Genomic DNA, 19182 nt, shown 5'->3' with positions numbered 1-19182 from the left:
GTGGGGAGTGAAGGCTGGCCCGTGTGATCCGATTCAACAGACGAGATACTGTTGCTCAAATTACTGAAGAAGTTAATGCTGGTTCTGATAGAAAGGTGTCAGAATACACAGTGCAGGACGGGTCAGGGCTGTTATGACAGCAAAAGGGGGACAAGTACAATATTAGGCAGGTGATCATAATGTTATGCCTGGTCGGTGTAATTGTGTGTTCAGTGAAAGACAGACTACAAACATGTTTTGTGTGGTATACTTTATTTAATTATTATTTTGAGGTGGATTTCTTTGACTAATGTTGGCCCATGCTGTATGATCTGTCAGCTATGACAACCAACAGAGGAATAACATTCAGAGTACGTTACAGAGGCACGGATCCAAACTGCCATAGCTTATAGTCATGTACTATACATACAGCCATCTCTTTACTGACTATTAATAATAATATAGTCAAACAGTTTAGTATTTTCCACACTCCAGTGAGAAAACAACTCTTAAATTGTCTATGTATTTAGTTAAGCATAAATTAAAAATCTTTTCATTAAAGTGGCTTGCTCACCAGTCTCTAGGCTGAAGACTAGTACAGACAGGAGAAAGTTGCATCATCTATAGGCTCTCATACACACTAACGTACACACAGACACGCTATCTAAGGCAGCTCTTCTTAGCGTGCTGTTAAACAGAGAAAGTGCCGGAACAATGACAATACAATACATGTGAGGTGGCACACTACATTTCAATGCTTTTTCATGAGGTTTATATGGATATTATGAACAGCACATGAGCTATAATGAGTGAATGCCAGTTTCTATGATGTGGCATGATGACAGAACAGCCTCTAATAAAATTAAAAACATAGTTAAAAGACTTCAGAAACACTACACACCAAATCATGCAGGAATATCTCAATGAGTCCAAGCAAGTAACAGTCATCCATGTGGCTGAATATGAGACGCTGACAGACAAACTCTATGCCACAGTGGGTCCAAATGAATTCTCCATAACTGGGTTGTTCTTTGGTTAATGAGAAGAAGACAAACTAGACGGACCCCAAAGATCCATTCAAACCTATTAAAACTATTAAATGCTTAGCTTTCTGTTCCCAGACTGATGCGCTACACAGAGTTTAGTCCTAAAAACTGGTACCAGTTACCATGAATAAAATGTTCCCTTCTCATGTTATTACACACCACACAGAAAAGCAGGATGTTAATTTCTGAAACTGAGGCCGGGGAATCAGATCTCACAGGATTTGTTACACAATCAGCAATGACAGGATCACATAGACACATCTCCACAACCACAATGCAGAAATTAACTAAATGTGTGAACAACTCCAGCCAAAAGAGCTTATGAAAGCTGAGTAGCTGCCTAGCGTGGGTCGTCTGGAGCGGCGATCTTCTCCAAACTCGGCTCCACACCCCAGATCTCACGGGCGTACTGAGAGATGGTCCTGTCACTGGAGAACTTGCCACAACCGGCAATGTTGCGAATCACCATCTTGGTCCATTCCTTAGTGTTCTGTTTGAAGAGTATTAATAATTAGTTAGGCTTTAAACTTATATTTAGATTTGTCCAGCCATACTCAAGTATAGACAGTGTGACAAACTCCCTTGACAGAAAATGTGCCACTAATTGAATATAAAATGTCAGTAGGTACTGGACATAAAAGAAAGTAAGTTCAGGTCAGGCTATGTCAGGCAAGTCAAAGACAGCAATCAGCAGTGTGAATATAAAGAACTGATAAGAGTCAGAGAAGGCACTGCTAAGCATTTACTTTGCAAAGCCAGTGTGTGTGTGTGTGTGTGTGTGTAATTAGCAGCAGATGTGCGTGATTAGAACTTCAGAGACTGTGAACGTGAAAGTAGCGTGTTGAGGCAGTCATGTTTGCAGGCCATGGTGTGCTCTGGGAATTTGAGTTGACCTGAGGTCATGTCCAAGCAGAACACAGCACTGACACTCTTATGTTTCTAGGATGACGACTATAGGGTCAAACCTGTGTGTGATTTGTTCAGTAAGCACAAAGTGACACTTTGACTGGCCTGTAAAGCTGTAAAGAAAACATTTGGGGGCAATTATTTGAATTGTGTGCAAGTGAACAACAATTGGCAGGAACTACTTCAAGACACCGGAGATGTTATTAAGGCAAAGGGAGCCATAATCAAGAAATGGGAAAGTCGTAAATAGTTTTTTTTGTTGTACAAGGAGCTTAGCTGGATAAAGAACAGAGAGAGCTATTATTTATCACAAAAGTACAATAAGTTCTAGTGCTCAAGTGTGTTACAAAAACATTAAAAAAAGACTCCATGTTTAGACCAAGTGCTATTGTTTAAAGTTGGAACGGAAAATGATGAAAACAGATTTGTTGGTCTCCTTGGAATAAGACAAACTTGTACGACTGTATGCTTGATTAAAATTTATATTAAATGAAACAAATAAAACTTTACATAGATTACATTCTCAATAAAGCTGATATTGTACTGGGATTTTAAGTGTACCCTTACGAGTACATCTTTTATATCTTTGGTTAGAGAAATTGAATCATCGTTCCTTACGGACCCCTGTTCTAACTTTTTATACATTGGGAAACAAAATACCTTCATGCACTACTTTTTTATGACAGTATAGAAACTCCAGAGTACTTCATTGCCATGTCCTTGTATTTAGAGAAATGACAATAGTTGTTCCACCTCTACTGAAACATGCACTGTGCACTGACCTTGTACAGAGCGCTAACTCTCTCCTGGCATTTCATGTAGTCCTCATAGTCAGCAAATACTTTAAATCTGCAAAGGAGAAACACAGAGAAACACAGACTACAGTGTTATGGATATTTAATTAAAAATGTTCAATGTGCCAAGAATAAGCAGAGGAAGACGGAAAACCGGAATGATAACAGAATAATGAACACAGCAGGTCATATGTATAAAAGACAGTATAATGTTACTGATCCCCAATCATAAACATGCGACGTTCTTATTCTAAGCCTCTACACATGCAAAAGAGTAAGAGTCTAGTTTCCTGCCAAGGAGGAATTAGTTCTGACCTGTCGTGATTCATTAGCATGTTGACGATGTCCTTGAAGAGGTCTGGCTGACTGGGACTGAAGAATCCTCCAGAAATTTGATCAATGGCTTGCTTGAGCTCTGGGATGCGGCTGTAATACTCAGCAGCATTGTACCTGGAAAGCACAAATATTTGGAGAGAAAACATTTTCTAAAACTGTGACTTTGAAATGGCCATTCATCTGCATTCAAACAAATCATTGGAATTCTGGTCTATTTACAAATATGACTTTAATCTATTTTAATATTAGTTTTTTCTATGAGTAAGTTTTGTTAAAACATATTTTTGATGTTTGGGACAAGACCAGGATGGGAACATCGCCATACAAGACACTACAGCATGAGCAGCAAACCGATCAATTTACATTTGAAATAATTGATGGTTTAAATACAGAAAAAATAATCACCTCTTAGCTCATTCTTGTAAAAACTGCTCCATTTTACCTAAGAAAAATGCATACATCCTTCAGTAAAGAGGCCACACCTCCTTCACTGAGATGGACAAGTACAGAGGCCACACCTCCTTCACTGAGATTGATAAGTACAGAGGCCACACCTCCTTCACTGAGATGGACAAGTACAGAGGCCACACCTCCTTCACTGAGATTGATAAGTACAGAGGCCACACCTCCTTCACTGAGATTGATAAATACAGAGGCCACACCTCCTTCACTGAGACTGATAAGTACAGAGGCCTCACCTCCTTCACTGAGATTGATAAGTACAGAGGCCACACCTCCTTCACTGAGACTGATAAGTACAGAGGCCACACCTCCTTCACTGAGATTGATAAGTAGAGCCCATGCCTCCTACACTGAGATTAATAAGTGGACACCACGCCTCCTTCACTGAGGTTAATAAGTGGACGCCACGCCTCCTTCACTGAGATTAATAAATACAGATGCCACGCCTCCTTACTGAGATTGATAAGTAGAGGCCACGCCTCCATCACTGAGATTGATAAGTAAAAGGGCCACACCTCCTTCACTAAGACTGATACATACAGAGGCCATGCCTCCTTCATTGATATTGATAAGTACAAAGGCCACGCCTCCTACACTGAGATTTATAAGTACAGAGACCACACCTCATTCACTGAGACTTTACTAATGCAGAAACTTTTGCATTAAACTTTTGTATTATAACTTAAATGGGTCTGACTTATTCATAGTGGGTTAGCATTTGCACCCAGATTCATAAAGCACAATTTTTTTTACCCTTTCTTATCCATGGCCTCGACATCCTCCACCCTCATGCCAAAGATGAAGAGATTTTCCTCTTTGGCTTCCTCTGCCATCTCCACATTAGCTCCATCCATAGTGCCGATGGTCAGAGCGCCGTTCAACATGAACTTCATATTTCCTGTTCCAGAAGCTTCTGTCCCTGCAGTGGAGATCTGCTCAGACAGGTCAGCTGCTGGGATTGCTACACAGAGCAAAGCAGAAAAAGAAAAATAACAGTCACAACAACAATATGCCTTACCAAAAAGCCAAACAAATCTACATATGATGACCACTGATCCCACAAAAACAGGAACAATCAGATAGGAAGCAAAGAATTATCTAGAATAGTACATTCATTTATGTGAGATATGCAATCATAAATATTCAGAGTTTATAGTAAAACACAGCACCTTTCTCAGCCAGTGTCACACGGTAGTTCTCCAGGAAGATGACTTTAAGGCGGTCTCCCACCACTGGGTCGTTATTTATTATCTCTCCAATCGATGTGATGAGCTTAATGATCATCTTAGCCATGTGGTAGCCTGGAGCAGCCTGGTATAAAAAATCCAATGACACAAACTCTCACTGATCAATTCGGAAAGAAAAAACTAATTTATCTACATCACAGCTGAGGACAATAACCGAAATAAGACATGATCACTCTCACCTTTCCGCCAATCATAATCGTCCTGGGAGTCCAGGCCTTGTTAGGTTCCTTCCTGATTCCTGAGTGGAGACACATTAGTCTTAATTAAGCTCTGAGACAACGATCAATTGAAATGTGTGTTGACTGAAGTGAAATGCAGCACTGAGCTAAAACAAATTAGTCTAAATTATAAAACCATTCCTGCTTCCCGCCTTGTTTAATGAACCCGACAACCCAGACTGCAGTGCTGTTTCAGAGGTGTCAGGTCAAACTAGGTGGAAAATATGTATGCATATGTCATACACAAACTCAGATATATCAACTTTAGGCATGAAAGAAGTCTCAATACATGACAGCAGATAAGGGAGAGAGATTAAGCTTTTTTGCTGAACAGATAAGGCATTTATTTTGTCTCTAGTACATTTCTGGCAATTAGCAGACACCAGAGTGACTTACATCTTTATCTAATTTTATACAAGTGAGCAATTGAAGGTTAAGGGCCTTGCTCAGGGGCCCAGAAGTGACAGCTTGGTGGACCTTAACCACTAAGCTAGCACATCCCCCCACACACAGCACATCCATCCATTCTCTATACCCGCTTTAATCCTACTTAGGGTCATGGGGATCTGCTGGAGCCTATCCCAGTGCACGTTGGGCGAAAGACAGGGGTACACCCTGGACAGGTCGCTAGTCCATCATAGACACAGTACAGCGGGAAGCTAATACATAATAGTCAGCATATTCAGATTCACATTTTGTGTTCAGATTCACATTTTGTGAATTCAAATGTGAATTCACAATTCACATTTATTCAGATTCAGATTTAGGTTGTGGGATTTGTATTCTTACCCAGGTGTTGTGATATAATAGACTAATGGGAGGTAGCTGGAGAAACTGATGTATTTTATACTGATATATGATATCTCTCAGATATCCTGGATGATTAGATTTAAACAATCCTAAATCCATCATGGTTGAATTTTACTCTGCATTTTTTATGTAGCTGACATTAACACTGACCTCAAGATTCCTAAAACAAACAGGCATAAATGTCACACATACAAAATCATTTGTATCATTCAAATCAGATGTTCATATTTGGGAAAGTTAATACACCGATCAGGCTTAACATTATGGCCCATGGAGGCCCCACCTCGCATGGCGGGCCCCATCTCGTTCCCACCTCACGACTTACAGGACTTAAAGGATCTGCTGCAAAATTGGTGCCAGACACCACAGCACACCTTCAGGGATCTAGTGGAGTCCATGCCTCGACAGGTCAGGGCTGTTTTGGCAGCAAAAGGGGGACCAACACAATATTAAGCAGGTGGTCATAATGTTGTGCCTGATCAGTGTATAAATATAAGTAAAAATATTTCAGATAAATAAATACTCAAATTTTAACTGGAAAATTCATGATGGACTGGAAACATCATAGTGATTTGTGTCTAAGTGTAAAGTGAACTGGGTTTTATTCTCATTTTTTCCCCCTATCAGACACTGGTGATGAGGAGAGTTGTATGAACTAGTGTAATTACGGTTGTAGAGTGTGATGATGTGCAGGCAGTTCAGCAGCTGCCTCTTGTACTCATGGATCCTCTTCACTTGAACATCAAACATGGAGTCCGGGTTGATTTTCACCTTATAATGCTCCTCTAGATGCACAGCAAATTTCATCTTATTCTCCTGCAAACATAGAAAACATGTAAAAGGATTAAAACAGTAGTATGTGAAGTAACCGTTCCTCTTAAAAGACGAACCAAAGAACGCTTTATAGTGCTAGATTTAACCGATCTTTCTAGTACAGTGCTCCGGTGTTCTTACCGTAGTGTTCCAATAACTCTGTTCCAATAAAACTACAGTGTGAGATGATTTTTTCTTACGCTAGGATAACCTTACACAGAATTCTAATGGTTGAAGATAACGACTTCAAATTTTAGATGCTTGCACTTGGGGAGTCTCATAGAGCAGAAATGGGTATGATATCACCATTTACTTCGAAAATATAAACATTTTACTGAAAGCTAATCGTTTAGAGCTTTTCTATGAATATATTGCTATTAGTTGGCTAAATAACAACAGGAAGACTTATGAGCTATTAAGCGCCACTGTGGAGTTTGACATGACAAAGAAATTCAATGCTGAACCTGAGCACAACAAAACAGTCGCAAATTCCATTTTCTGGCCTCCATGTAAAACCAGGACAGAGTTTTTTTGTAGTCAGCTTGGGTTTTTAATAACAATTTCTAATACAAAGATATGCATAATGATCTGAAAACAACAAAAATAATCAGGACTGAGAAACACTGATAAATCATTCAAGGTTATTTGTTGTGTAGTAGCACTGCAGAGACTATACTATAGGATCTACATCAGAATCAGCTCGGGTCATCTCTTCTTACCTGCTTGATCTTGGCAACATCTCGGATGAAGGATTCATCATCCACAAACTCCAGGAGTTTCTTCAGCTGATCCAGATCACGAATGTAGTCCTCACCGATCCGCTAATGTTTCATATACAAGATATTATAATATCTTATAATAAACAACACATAAACAAAAGCCATGCAGTATTATTACTCATTTCCTGTTTATGAATCCTACAAAGGTTTCACATATATGTGTTCAGCCTGGGAAATTCTTCATGCTTTCTGAAAACTGATGGTTTTCCTAAACTGAAATATGTTTCAGATGTTCTTCCTCCAAAACTGAGAGGGTAAGCAAACTGCCATTAAAGATTCTATCTTGAGTGTGACACAGGAGCGCTGAAGACATTTTGACAGCTGGTATCTGATTACAAACTGAATTGAAGCGATTAGGCTCAAGGTCTGTTTCTCTGCAGCACACAGCTAGCCAACAACTGTGTGGAGAAATCAGCTAGCTAGGTTTTGACATCTTTTAAGAAGATTAAATGTTCATTTTTCTGTTAGTCAACATGATGATGAGCAGGAAGATCTAGGTCAAGATTAAAAAGGAAAAGTGAAGTCTTTGAGTGATAAACTTTTGTTCTTAAAGTAGAGGTCTCTTTTTATAAAATACATTTTTTCATGGGAAGAATTTTGCCACAGTTATGTGTTTTGTTTTTTTTACCAGTTTGCCTTATGATCTATTAATAAAGCACCACACTGAAAGTAGGGCAGAGCTTTTCCACTTGTCATTATCTACAGTATCATCTATCACACATTCATTACATAGATCATTCATGTGCTTATTTTTGTCACATCTCACCTCAGCAATGACTTCCGCCAGGCCGGGATTGCACATGACCAGCCAGCGGCGAGGGGTGATGCCATTGGTCTTGTTCTGGAATTTCTGGGGGTCTATATCATAAAAGTCCTTAAACCTGGAGATAAAAGACTGTTTTCAGGAAGAGATGTGGTAACATCATAAATTCATTTAATGTCACTTTATATAACAAAATCCGACGGCCAAATGAAGGTATTTTATTCATTTCAGCTTCATGCTCTTTTGTACATTTCTGCATGCTCCCTAGTTAGTCATTTCCCCCAGCATGTAGCTTATTGCTGCTAAATCTGATCCGGGCTAAATCTGTAATGCTGGACTCTTACACTGTGTTTTTGATGATTTCGGAGTGGATTCGTGCCACGCCGTTTACAGCATGAGAGCCAACGATGCACAGATGAGCCATGTTGATCTTCTTCAGTCCTCCTTCTTCGATCAGAGACATGCGCCTCAAGCGGTCGTTATCGCCGGGGTACAGAGAGGAGATTCGCTAAGATGAGGACGAGAGGAAAAGAGGAATACCGATCAGGTAAACAGCATGACATGAATAAATTGATGGACAAGCTTGAGCATCATCCACAAGCAAATCCTAAACACCCATTTACATTTTGGATTAGAAAGATATTATTAGGAAAATGAACATCTGTCAGCCTCAACAGAAAGAAAGCATAGATACTTCCATCCATTTTCTATACCCCCTTTATTCCTAATTAGGGTCACGGGGTTCTGCTGGAGCCTATCCCAGCACACATTGGGTAAAAGACAGGGGTACACCCTGGAGAGGTTGCCAGTCCATCACAGGGCCACACATATATACAGACAACCATATACACTCACAAACACTCCTATGGGCAATTTAGAACTTACCAATCAACTTAATGTACATGTTTTTGGTCTGTGGGAGGAAACCAGAGTACCCTGAGCAAACCACACAGGCACGGGGAGAACATGCAAACTCCACACTTGAACCCAGGACCTTCTTGCTATGAGGCAACAGTGCTGACCACTAAGCCACCATGCTGCCCGCATAGATACTTTACATGATATTTCCTCCCTCTAGTTTCTTTTTTGTCAGTCAGGCCTCTTATCTCTTTAGCATTCTTTAAGAATTAACAACAATTTACCAAAAACTGTACTTCTAACATTCTAATAATGGCTTATAATTAATAACAAAACAACATTTTATACATTTATTGTCAGTAAATTGTTCTAACAGCTTCTAAAGTCTATGGAGGAAAGTTGTTTGCAAAAAGAAGGGAAATTTAATAAGACCCCTCACGGCATATGTTTCATATTTGATGCCATTTTCTCCATGCTTTCCTAATAAGGTTCACTGGCAAACAAACATATGCTATAAATTAACATGTTATCAACAAACACATGTTATACGGTGGATCTCACCCCACACTTCTGATATTGACAAGCGTGACTTGTTTTTATTTGGTCTTATGAATGCCATATGAATTGCAAACCAGGGCACAAAATCCACTTTTTCATACCTTTCATATATCAGGACTCTACCCAGCGAGGGATATAAAATGTAAAAGGAAATGCAATGCAGACCAAAATGCACCATGTGATGTGGTCAGGCACTAACTGTAGCCAGATTTTTCAAGTATAAATACACCCTTCACTGTGAACCACATGAGACCATCAGAAAGACTCCCAACACATTGTCATACTGCACATTGTCCACGCTGATCGCTCTTTATCTTCAGAAATTTAAGACAGCTGTACAAATGATTTGATGTAGCAACAATATTGTGCATAACACAACAGGAAACAATGAGCATCAAAGGCAGTTTTTCTAAAATATTTTGTGATAAATACTTTTGCAGAACTTTGTGGTTGATTGTTTTTTGGGTTTTCATGATGGTGTATGTTTAGGTGTGTTCTCTTAGGGGGCAGTGGTTAAGGCTCTGTTGATTGGAAGGTCAGGGTTCAAGCTCCAGCATTAATAACGCCGAGTTCACACTGCATGATTTTCAAAGTCGACAGATCACGGTTGTTTTCACACTGCACGATTATCTGGGGTATCATTCAGTCTCTGCTGTGTTCACCCTGCACGATGGATCAGCGACAGGAGCTTTCACACTGAAGACTTTCATGACTTCACAATAGGAAGAATCGCTGACATCTCTATCTGGTCCGCAAACTGATTTTGGGCATTTGTCAGCGACTCAAAATCAGGGCTAAACTGTGCAGTGTGAACTCAGCATGAGCTCCAATGTTGGGCAATTGAGCAAGGCCCTTAACCCTCCCTGCTCCAGGGGGGGGCTGTATCATAGCTGCCCCTGTGCTCTGACCCCCAACTTCCTCAGCTGGGATACGTGAAGAAAAGAAATCCACTGTGCTGTAATGGAGATAATAAAGCCTTCAGTTCTTCTTCTTCTAACAAACTATGGAGTTCAGGAACAAGTGTCCTTATACAGAGAACTCATGACACTTTAATTGCACACAGGTAAACTCCATACAGCTAATTTGACTATATAGATTTCAATATTAGGGGTATAGTTATGGCACACAGTTTGCTGCTTCACTAAAAATCTAATATTTGTGGGGTTTTTTAATAAAAAATGAAGTAAATCTTTAATGTCGTGAAAATTTAAAATGTAAGATTTTGAGCTATTTCTAGGTTCCTATTTAAATGTGAGCAAATGTATGATATTGACCATTTTAACTGCTTTGTGCAAAAGGTCACATTTTGAATAATCTCTTCTGCTGAAGCATGTGTTCAGATGACGGTTATGATGACAATAAAATGGATCAAGGTTTTTGGAGTTCATGAAAGCTTGAGTGTCAAGGGGACGAAATAAATGCTAAGAAACCATTCCAGACTGAAACAATACCAAATGCTGAAAAGTTCAAGGGGGGTAAATACTTTTGCATTAAGTATTAATAGGTTCTCTAACAAATAATTGCACATTCTAAAATTAATACACTATCTGCTTGTGAAACTCCCCTCAAAGTTTCTAGGGATTGGTCCATTTCTGTAGGCGCTGGTTCGCATCCTGAGCACAGCATACAAGAAGGTCTGTGTCTCAATTTACCTATAATACATCCAGATAATATCCCACAGATCACAGCGAGTGTGTCCCAATTAGAATTAGCCTAGTATGTTGATATCAATATCCCAAAGGTACTTGGATGGCCTACTATTTCTGGTAGAAAATGTAAATCCGTGCACACATTTTTCAGTGTCCTTGCGTGAAGGATGAAATTTTGTGATGATTTGCTTAACTGCATTCTAGACACATTTCAGACAGGTGTAAATAAAATGTGGGGACAAGGAAATGGTAAATTAAATGATGATATAGTATAAATAATGTAAACAGTAATAAATAAGGAAAAGCTGTAATGCAACCAGGAGTGTGTTAACTAGGCAACAACATTCTCTTCTGTTACATGACGTGTTAGTGTGTACTCTTTTGTCCCACACTCTCTTCATAAAAAAGAGTACTTTTAGTGCATAGTATAAGTAAGTGAATTGGGACACAGCACAGATTTCAACCAGACACTGGTGTAAATGCATGTGGAATAAAATCCAAATACAAGAATCATAAAACCACCAGGTGACAACAGGGACCAAACTTTCTAGCCATTCTGTTCATGTTTATATAGTGTAGTATAGAAACTATTTAATAAATTATGAGATCATTTCTCAGCTGACCTCCAGGTGGCGCCTGTTGATCTCATAGATGATGTCCAGGTGGCGAGGCAGGAGGTTCTGGAAGAGGTCTACAGGCCAGCGCTCCAGAGCCTCTGGCAGGACGGTGTGGTTAGTGTAGGCACAGGTACGCACGGTGATGTCCCATGCCTACAAGACGACAGAGAGGAAAGAAGAGGCATGAAAACATATGCAGGATAGGATCAAGAAAACATGACAAGAATCTGCTGTTATGGCAAAATAATCAACAGTCTAGTGGTGCATATTTCCTCTGATTTGTTAAGGCTGGCGTTTGAACAATACGTCATATTTTTTATCCATTTATAGTTACAATAAATGTTGTGGAATGTCCACGATACATGTTAATGATAATTTGATCATAAAGTTAAAATAAAATACACAAGACAGCTTGTTTAACACAGAAACCACAAAATCCTCTGCCTTGCTACTATCCTGACACTGGAGACTCCTTCCATACATGTTAAATAATCTTCTCTTTACAGACTCATCACGATTAATGTTGATGTTGATTTGTTATTTGTTGCTTTGTTAAATCTTTCTGTTATTAGGATGACATTATGTGGAACATCTGTCATACATGTCCATATGAATTAGTATAGAAATGATAATGTATTAGAAAAAAGCACATTTATGTAAACCTGTGATTATACAGGTTCTGAACAAACAGCTTCAATGGATAATGCCTGGAATAGTGACCTGGAAAAGAATGTTTACTATTATATGTGTACAACAAAATAGACTTTAGCCTACTATATCCCAGGACACTTTCTCCTCATCCAGAAGGATCCTCATTAGCTCGGGGATGGCGAGGGCTGGGTGTGTGTCGTTCAGCTGGATGGCCACCTGCATGCCGAAACACAGCAAGGACAATTCACAAAAATATACTGACTTTGAACTGGTTTGAATTAAGAGTGAATTAAATATATATATATATATATATATATATATATATTTTTTTTTTTTTTTCCATACCCTTATCAATATTAACAAATTTCCCTGATTTGTTATTAGATATTGATCTCTGGCTTGAATTATTAAAAAAAAAAGCTGCATGTCAATAGACCCTGTATGAACATGTTTGTTTACACTGGAAAATATTGGTTCAAGTTTAATACTCTGGAATTAGAAAATCTAAAGTAAAAATGTGAACTGAGAAATGTTTTATTGTGAAGGAAAAAAAATCTAATGTTATAGAAAAACAGTTATTATAACTTCATAGGTCACATGACAGTGCCAACAGGGTGGATGCAGTATGTCCAGATTGTACTGATACTACACACTTGTACTGATCAGTATGCACTGTATCAATGGGCGAGCGGTAGCTACTGAATCTAGTGCAGTGTGTAGTGTCACAGTACAACACACTTCATATGCATGATTACAGTACCTTATAGTCTTACAGTACCTTATAGTCTTACAGTATTTAATAATATGTTAGTCTATCAGTACCTTACAGCCTTACAGTATCTTATAGCCTTACAGTACCTTACAGCTTTTCAATACCTTATACTTTTACAGTACTTTACAGTCTTAGAATATTTTACAATATGTTACAGTCTTATAGTACCTCACAATCTTACAGTATGTTATAGTTTTTCAGTACCTTATACTCTTACAGTACTTTACAGTCTTACAGTGCCTTATAGTCTTACAGACTTACAGTCTCTTACATTCTTACAGTATCTTAGACTCTTACAATAAATTATAGCCTTAAAGTGTCTTATATTCTTACAGTACCTTACAGCCTTAATGTATTTTACAGTACCTTATATTCTTACAGTACCTTACAACCTTACAGTACCTTATATTCTTACACTACCTTACAGCCTTAATGTATTTTACAGTACCTTATATTCTTACAGTATCTTACAACCTTAATGTATTTTACAGTACCTTATATTCTTACAGTACCTTACAACCTTACAGTACCTTATATTCTTACACTACCTTACAGCCTTAATGTATTTTACAGTACCTTATATTCTTACAGTATCTTACAACCTTAATGTATTTTACAGTACCTTATATTCTTACAGTACCTTACAGCCTTAATGTATTTTACAGTACCTTATATTCTTACAGTACCTTACAACCTTACAGTACCTTATATTCTTACACTACCTTACAGCCTTAATGTATTTTACAGTACCTTATATTCTTACAGTATCTTACAACCTTAATGTATTTTACAGTACCTTATATTCTTACAGTACCTTACAGCCTTAATGTATTTTACAGTACCTTATATTCTTACAGTACCTTACAACCTTAATGTATTTTACAGTACCTTATATTCTTACACTACCTTACAACCTTAATGTATTTTACAGTACCTTATATTCTTACAGTACCTTACAGCCTTAATGTATTTTACAGTACCTTATATTCTTACAGTACCTTACAACCTTAATGTATTTTACAGTACCTTATATTCTTACAGTACCTTACAACCTTAATGTATTTTACAGTACCTTATATTCTTACAGTACCTTACAGCCTTAATGTATTTTACAGTACCTTATATTCTTACAGTACCTTACAACCTTACAGTACCTTAGAGCCTTAATGTATTTTTACAGTACCTTATATTCTTACAGTACCTTACAGCCTTACAGTACCTTACAGCACCTATCAGTACTTTATAGTCTTGCAGTACTTTGCAGCCTTATTATAACCTTCAGAAAAAAACAAACACTTGTCCCAGTAAATGTAATGAGACTTTTAAAACCCTCCATGTGCAGAATTCCAGTTCTCACCTTTTCAGGTAGCTTGGTCAGGTCGGTGCGCACCACCTCTGTCGAACCGAACTTAGAGGCCTTGAAGCGGCGGATGATGTCCTGAAGAGTAGCAGCCACCACAAAATACTCCTGCTTGAGACGGAGCTCCTTCCCTTCAAAGAACTGACATGCACACGCACACACACACACACACATACAGTTACACACACATACACAGATACAGCTCTGCCATTTTACTAGCAGTTTTCAGTTCAACTGCAATGAAAATAGAGTATTACAGCATAGTGTGGCTTTCTTCCTGTTAATCACCTGAATTGTTAACATAAAATTTGTACTCACATTGTCATTGGGGTAGAGCACACGGGAAATATTCTCAGCCAGATTCCTGTCCAGAACAGCCTGGATGTAGCCACCAACATTAACTGTTAAACACAGTGTGTGTTAGTGTGTTACAAACATGTTCAGATTGCATCGCCATTTTTCCCAACAGTAATTTAGGACTATTATATTTATATATATTATATAACTATTATACGTATGTTGTGTATAAAAAATAATCTAAGAGGCTCTACACATAAATAGAAATGTCTACTATTAATCTTGACATAGACAACAGTATATATGGTCAGTATACTGAATGAGGTATGATAAAGGACTCACAGTCCTTGAGGTTAAATTCGCAGGGGGCTTTGGCTGACCACAGTCTCATAGTGTTAACAACATTGTTTCTGTATCCAGGGACTGGAGTGTCATACGGCAGGGCCAGAACCACCTGTTCAAACAAACCGTCCATGCTTTAAAACCAACTTCTTTTAAGTCAAACACACAGCACATGTCATGAACACAAGACAATAAGTACATCACTTTAAAATACTTCATAATGAGTGAGTAAAGGTATCACAACCAAAGAATTTCTGGTAACACTTTCCACAAAGGTCATAACTATAATAAACTATGAACATATGAACACAAATAATGATATAATGCATTCATATTATATCATCAGGAAATTAAGCTTACAACTTGTGAAACAACTCATCTATAAATAAACATAATGCATTAATCAAACTAGAGCTCAATTTCTTCAGTATTGGTGATACGTAATGTGTCATAAATGCGGCTTATAATGCATCTGTTAACAACTCAGAAATCTGATATAAACATTGCTATAAATGTTTTTTTTTAGTATATGTATATATGTCTTGTGTGTATGATGCAATATTAATGCATGACAACATGCTCTGAATGTATTCATAGGTTGATATAGATAGTACATATGACCTTTATAGAGAGGTTCTTCATATAGGCAGACTGAGCGATCCTAACTGCTGCCATCATGTATATTCCTCAAATGCATCATTAACATCAATTAGTTCTTTGGAATTACTGACAACCATTTTGTATACCACTAAACCATCATCACTAAACATACAAGCTTAATGGAGACGTGACTATGTGACTGTATATAAAAGAGACGTGATTATGTAATAATAATATAGTAAGAAGAGGAAGAAGAATATTTTAAGTCTATGGGACAAGTTTCAACATCAAAATCTTGTTTTTACATTTTTCTGGCCCAGAAATAGGCCCCTCCCGCAAAAACTACTCCCAAGGCATCTATCTAGTTTTAATAGTGTGCAAAATGTAGGCTTGTAGATGTTTTCACTGCTTGTAGATGCTTGTAGGCTTGTTGATGTTTTTCATCCCAACAGTAGCAGGGATTTCTGAAAATTGCACACTGCTCCTTTAAATATTTGTGATGTTTCTAACAAGCTGGCTCAGTGTTAGCATGAGGCACTTTTTGCAAAGCATAAATATTTCATGATCAGGACACGACACCACAATGGTGTTGATGATGTCCATACCTGCGTGTCCACCCATTTGACCCCATCATCGTGGTGCTCCACTCGGCCGTAGAAGTGCACCGGGCGCATGTACTCTGGACGTGCTTTCTCCCAGGGGTTACCATAGCGCAGCCAATCATCTGCCTCCTCAACCTGTTAGACATCAGCCAATGGGTTATTGTTCACCCTCTCTTTATCTCTCTCTCTCTCTCTCTCACACACACACACACAGTGACTAACCTGCCAACCACTGACAATTTTCTGGTTGAAAATGCCAAACTCATAACGGATTCCATAACCATAAGCTGCCAAGCCCAGAGATGCCATCGAGTCGAGGAAGCAAGCTATGGAGAATATACAGAGGGAGAAGAATTTTAGCCTAGAATAATTGACAAAAATCTTACACACAGTTTGATGCCAAACTGAATAATATTGAATCCAACCTGCCAGACGGCCCAGGCCTCCGTTACCCAGGCCTGCGTCCTCCTCAATGTCCTGCAGCTCCTCCATATCCAGACCCAACTAGATAGAAGGGGACAGATTTAGAGAAGTTTCTAGGTGCTTTATTCCCTACTAGTTTTTATTGCATATCTCACCTGGTAGGTGGCCTCATCGCAGGCGCCCTCCAGGGCCAGATTCACCATGGTGTTCTGCAGGGTGCGGCCCATGTAGAACTCCAGAGAGAGGTAGTACACACGCTGCAGACAGCAGAGACAGACATTCAGTGAAAGTGATCAGGATACATGATCAGGCTACATTTGAGCTGCTGGTGTCAGCAAATGTGATACTTTAATGGTGTTCAAATTTTATTTTGGAATGAAATTCTGGGTTTTTATCAAAAGTTGGTCGGTTTTAACTTTAACAATGCCATTTGAGTAACTGCTGATAATGGTACCAGTGGGATTTAGGCCTTGTTTTATCAAGATTTTCTAGATATCATAAATCAATAAAATAATAATTACAATAAAATTAATTTGTGTTAGCCCAGCTTTTGCGTAGGTGCTAATCTGCGTTCATTAACACGTACACACAAGTCAGCTGGGTCTGTGTGCTTCACTACGATCGGTCAGTAAGGGTTCTCTTGGTCTGCGTCACCTCAGATTGCACTTACGGTCTGTCACCATCAGGAATGAAGTAGTGACAACAACTGTGTGTGTGTGTGTGTGTGTGACCTGGCATTTGTTCTTGTGTATAAATAACTACATTGGTGAGCCTATGAAAAGGTCTGACTGTCTTTGTGAAGAGGCCAGAAATTCATCCTGAAATGCTCTCTCTCTCTCTGTCTCTCTCTCTCTCTTTCAGGCATTCCCCAAAGACAACATAACAGCACAGAGACTTCAGGGTTTTTTTTTCCCTAAAGGTGAAACCTTTTCATTAAAATAATTTGATGTTTTAAGGAAATGTGAGACTGAAAGAGTCAATAAATCAGCTTGCTTCCTCTCCGCCTTTCAGTCCGCAGCCTAAATGCACAAACATCAATCCTAACATTCTACTTATGTAACAGGCTGCACACGGTTGCCAGATTGGGTTTATCACCTCCAACCCATTCATAAACAATTCCATATAAATAATATCATCAACCTCTTCCAAATGAATCCTGTGCTAACAAGGTTCTTTTTTTTTTTGCTTGTTTTTCTAAATAAAAAAATGCATCACAAAAGACTTAATATTTTTTAATCAAATTTAAAATTAATATGCTCTGTCGAGTAAGAAATAACAATCTGGTTCAAGCTAACAAGCTGATTCAAAGGAAATTAAGCCAGAAGGATAAAACCTGCATTAGATTATTTGGATTTTTTAGATATTATTAAACGACAATTATTAAATAAACCATCATAGAAACGCGCCTGCGCGCGCACACACACCACACACACACACACACACACAGGCAAGGACCTTCTACTGACACTATGACTAATGCAGATATTATTAATAAATGCTAGGTTTACATCTAAATAACCATAACTTTAACCTCAGTAAACATAAATGAATCTTTGACTCTTTAGGTTTTTATTTATTTTAGAAAGCTTTTTCATCTTAAAACAGACAAATGTCATGGCAAGGTCAAACCTGTTCCTATGTTTATTTGATCCTAAGATCCAAACACACGCACGCGCGCGCGCGCACATATATATATATATATATGCATATACATACACTGCGCAAAATGGCTACGTGCCGAATCGCACACTACCACACTACCACACTACACAGTAGCCATGTCGAACAGAATGTCACCAGTGGATTAGCATGCGCGTCGCCATGGCTACCTCTGCTCGCACTACCTAGTATGATAATATGCGGTTTGGGACAGAGCCCGTATGTGAGTGCAGGAAGCTGCAATTCGTGCTTACTTTCGGGTCCGTTTCGTAGTAGTGCTGCTGTGTCCTGATCCATCTGCCCACTAGGTGATCCCGCACGGTGTTGGCCAGCGCCAGGTAGTAATCCCGCTTCGTGGCCACATTGCGGTCCTTTACCAGGGTGAAATGCAGGTGCCGGTTGAAGTTGGTCTTCAGGTCGGCGACATTTTCCACCCCGGCGAGGCCGCGCACAGAGATCTGCTTCCTCCTGTCCTGGTCGGTCAGAGGCTTAGGCATGGTGACAGGATGACAGGCTTTAGTTGCGAGAAGACAGCAAGCTGCAGGGGGACGCGAAGCTTTAATCTCTCTCTCTCTCTCTCTCTCTCGCTCTCTCTCTCAGCTGCGGCAGAACCGCTGAATAGCTATGGGTCGTTCACGAAC

At 38.9% G+C, this 19182-nt stretch overlaps 1 protein-coding gene across 1 annotated transcript; it reads right to left on the bottom strand.

Moving 5' to 3' along the window:
- Positions 1-233: 233 nt before the first annotated feature.
- pygmb (phosphorylase, glycogen, muscle b) lies at positions 234-19182 on the bottom strand. The gene is made up of 20 exons (XM_058395062.1): positions 18796-19182; positions 17038-17139; positions 16885-16963; positions 16682-16785; positions 16463-16594; positions 15258-15369; positions 14937-15019; positions 14616-14759; positions 12610-12702; positions 11842-11988; positions 8498-8661; positions 8157-8271; positions 7331-7432; positions 6467-6614; positions 4950-5008; positions 4693-4834; positions 4277-4484; positions 3041-3175; positions 2714-2780; positions 234-1515 (listed from the first exon to the last, which is right to left on the bottom strand). Exons 1-20 carry the CDS (start codon positions 19036-19038, stop codon positions 1366-1368), a joined length of 2529 nt encoding a protein of 842 aa, XP_058251045.1. The 5' UTR covers positions 19039-19182; the 3' UTR covers positions 234-1365.

Source organism: Hemibagrus wyckioides, linkage group LG07 (assembly GCF_019097595.1).
Source record: "Hemibagrus wyckioides isolate EC202008001 linkage group LG07, SWU_Hwy_1.0, whole genome shotgun sequence".
In the NCBI taxonomy this organism is placed as follows: domain Eukaryota; kingdom Metazoa; phylum Chordata; class Actinopteri; order Siluriformes; family Bagridae; genus Hemibagrus; species Hemibagrus wyckioides.
Note: the sequence above shows the minus strand (reverse complement) of the source record. Positions and strands in the feature narration are given on the sequence as shown.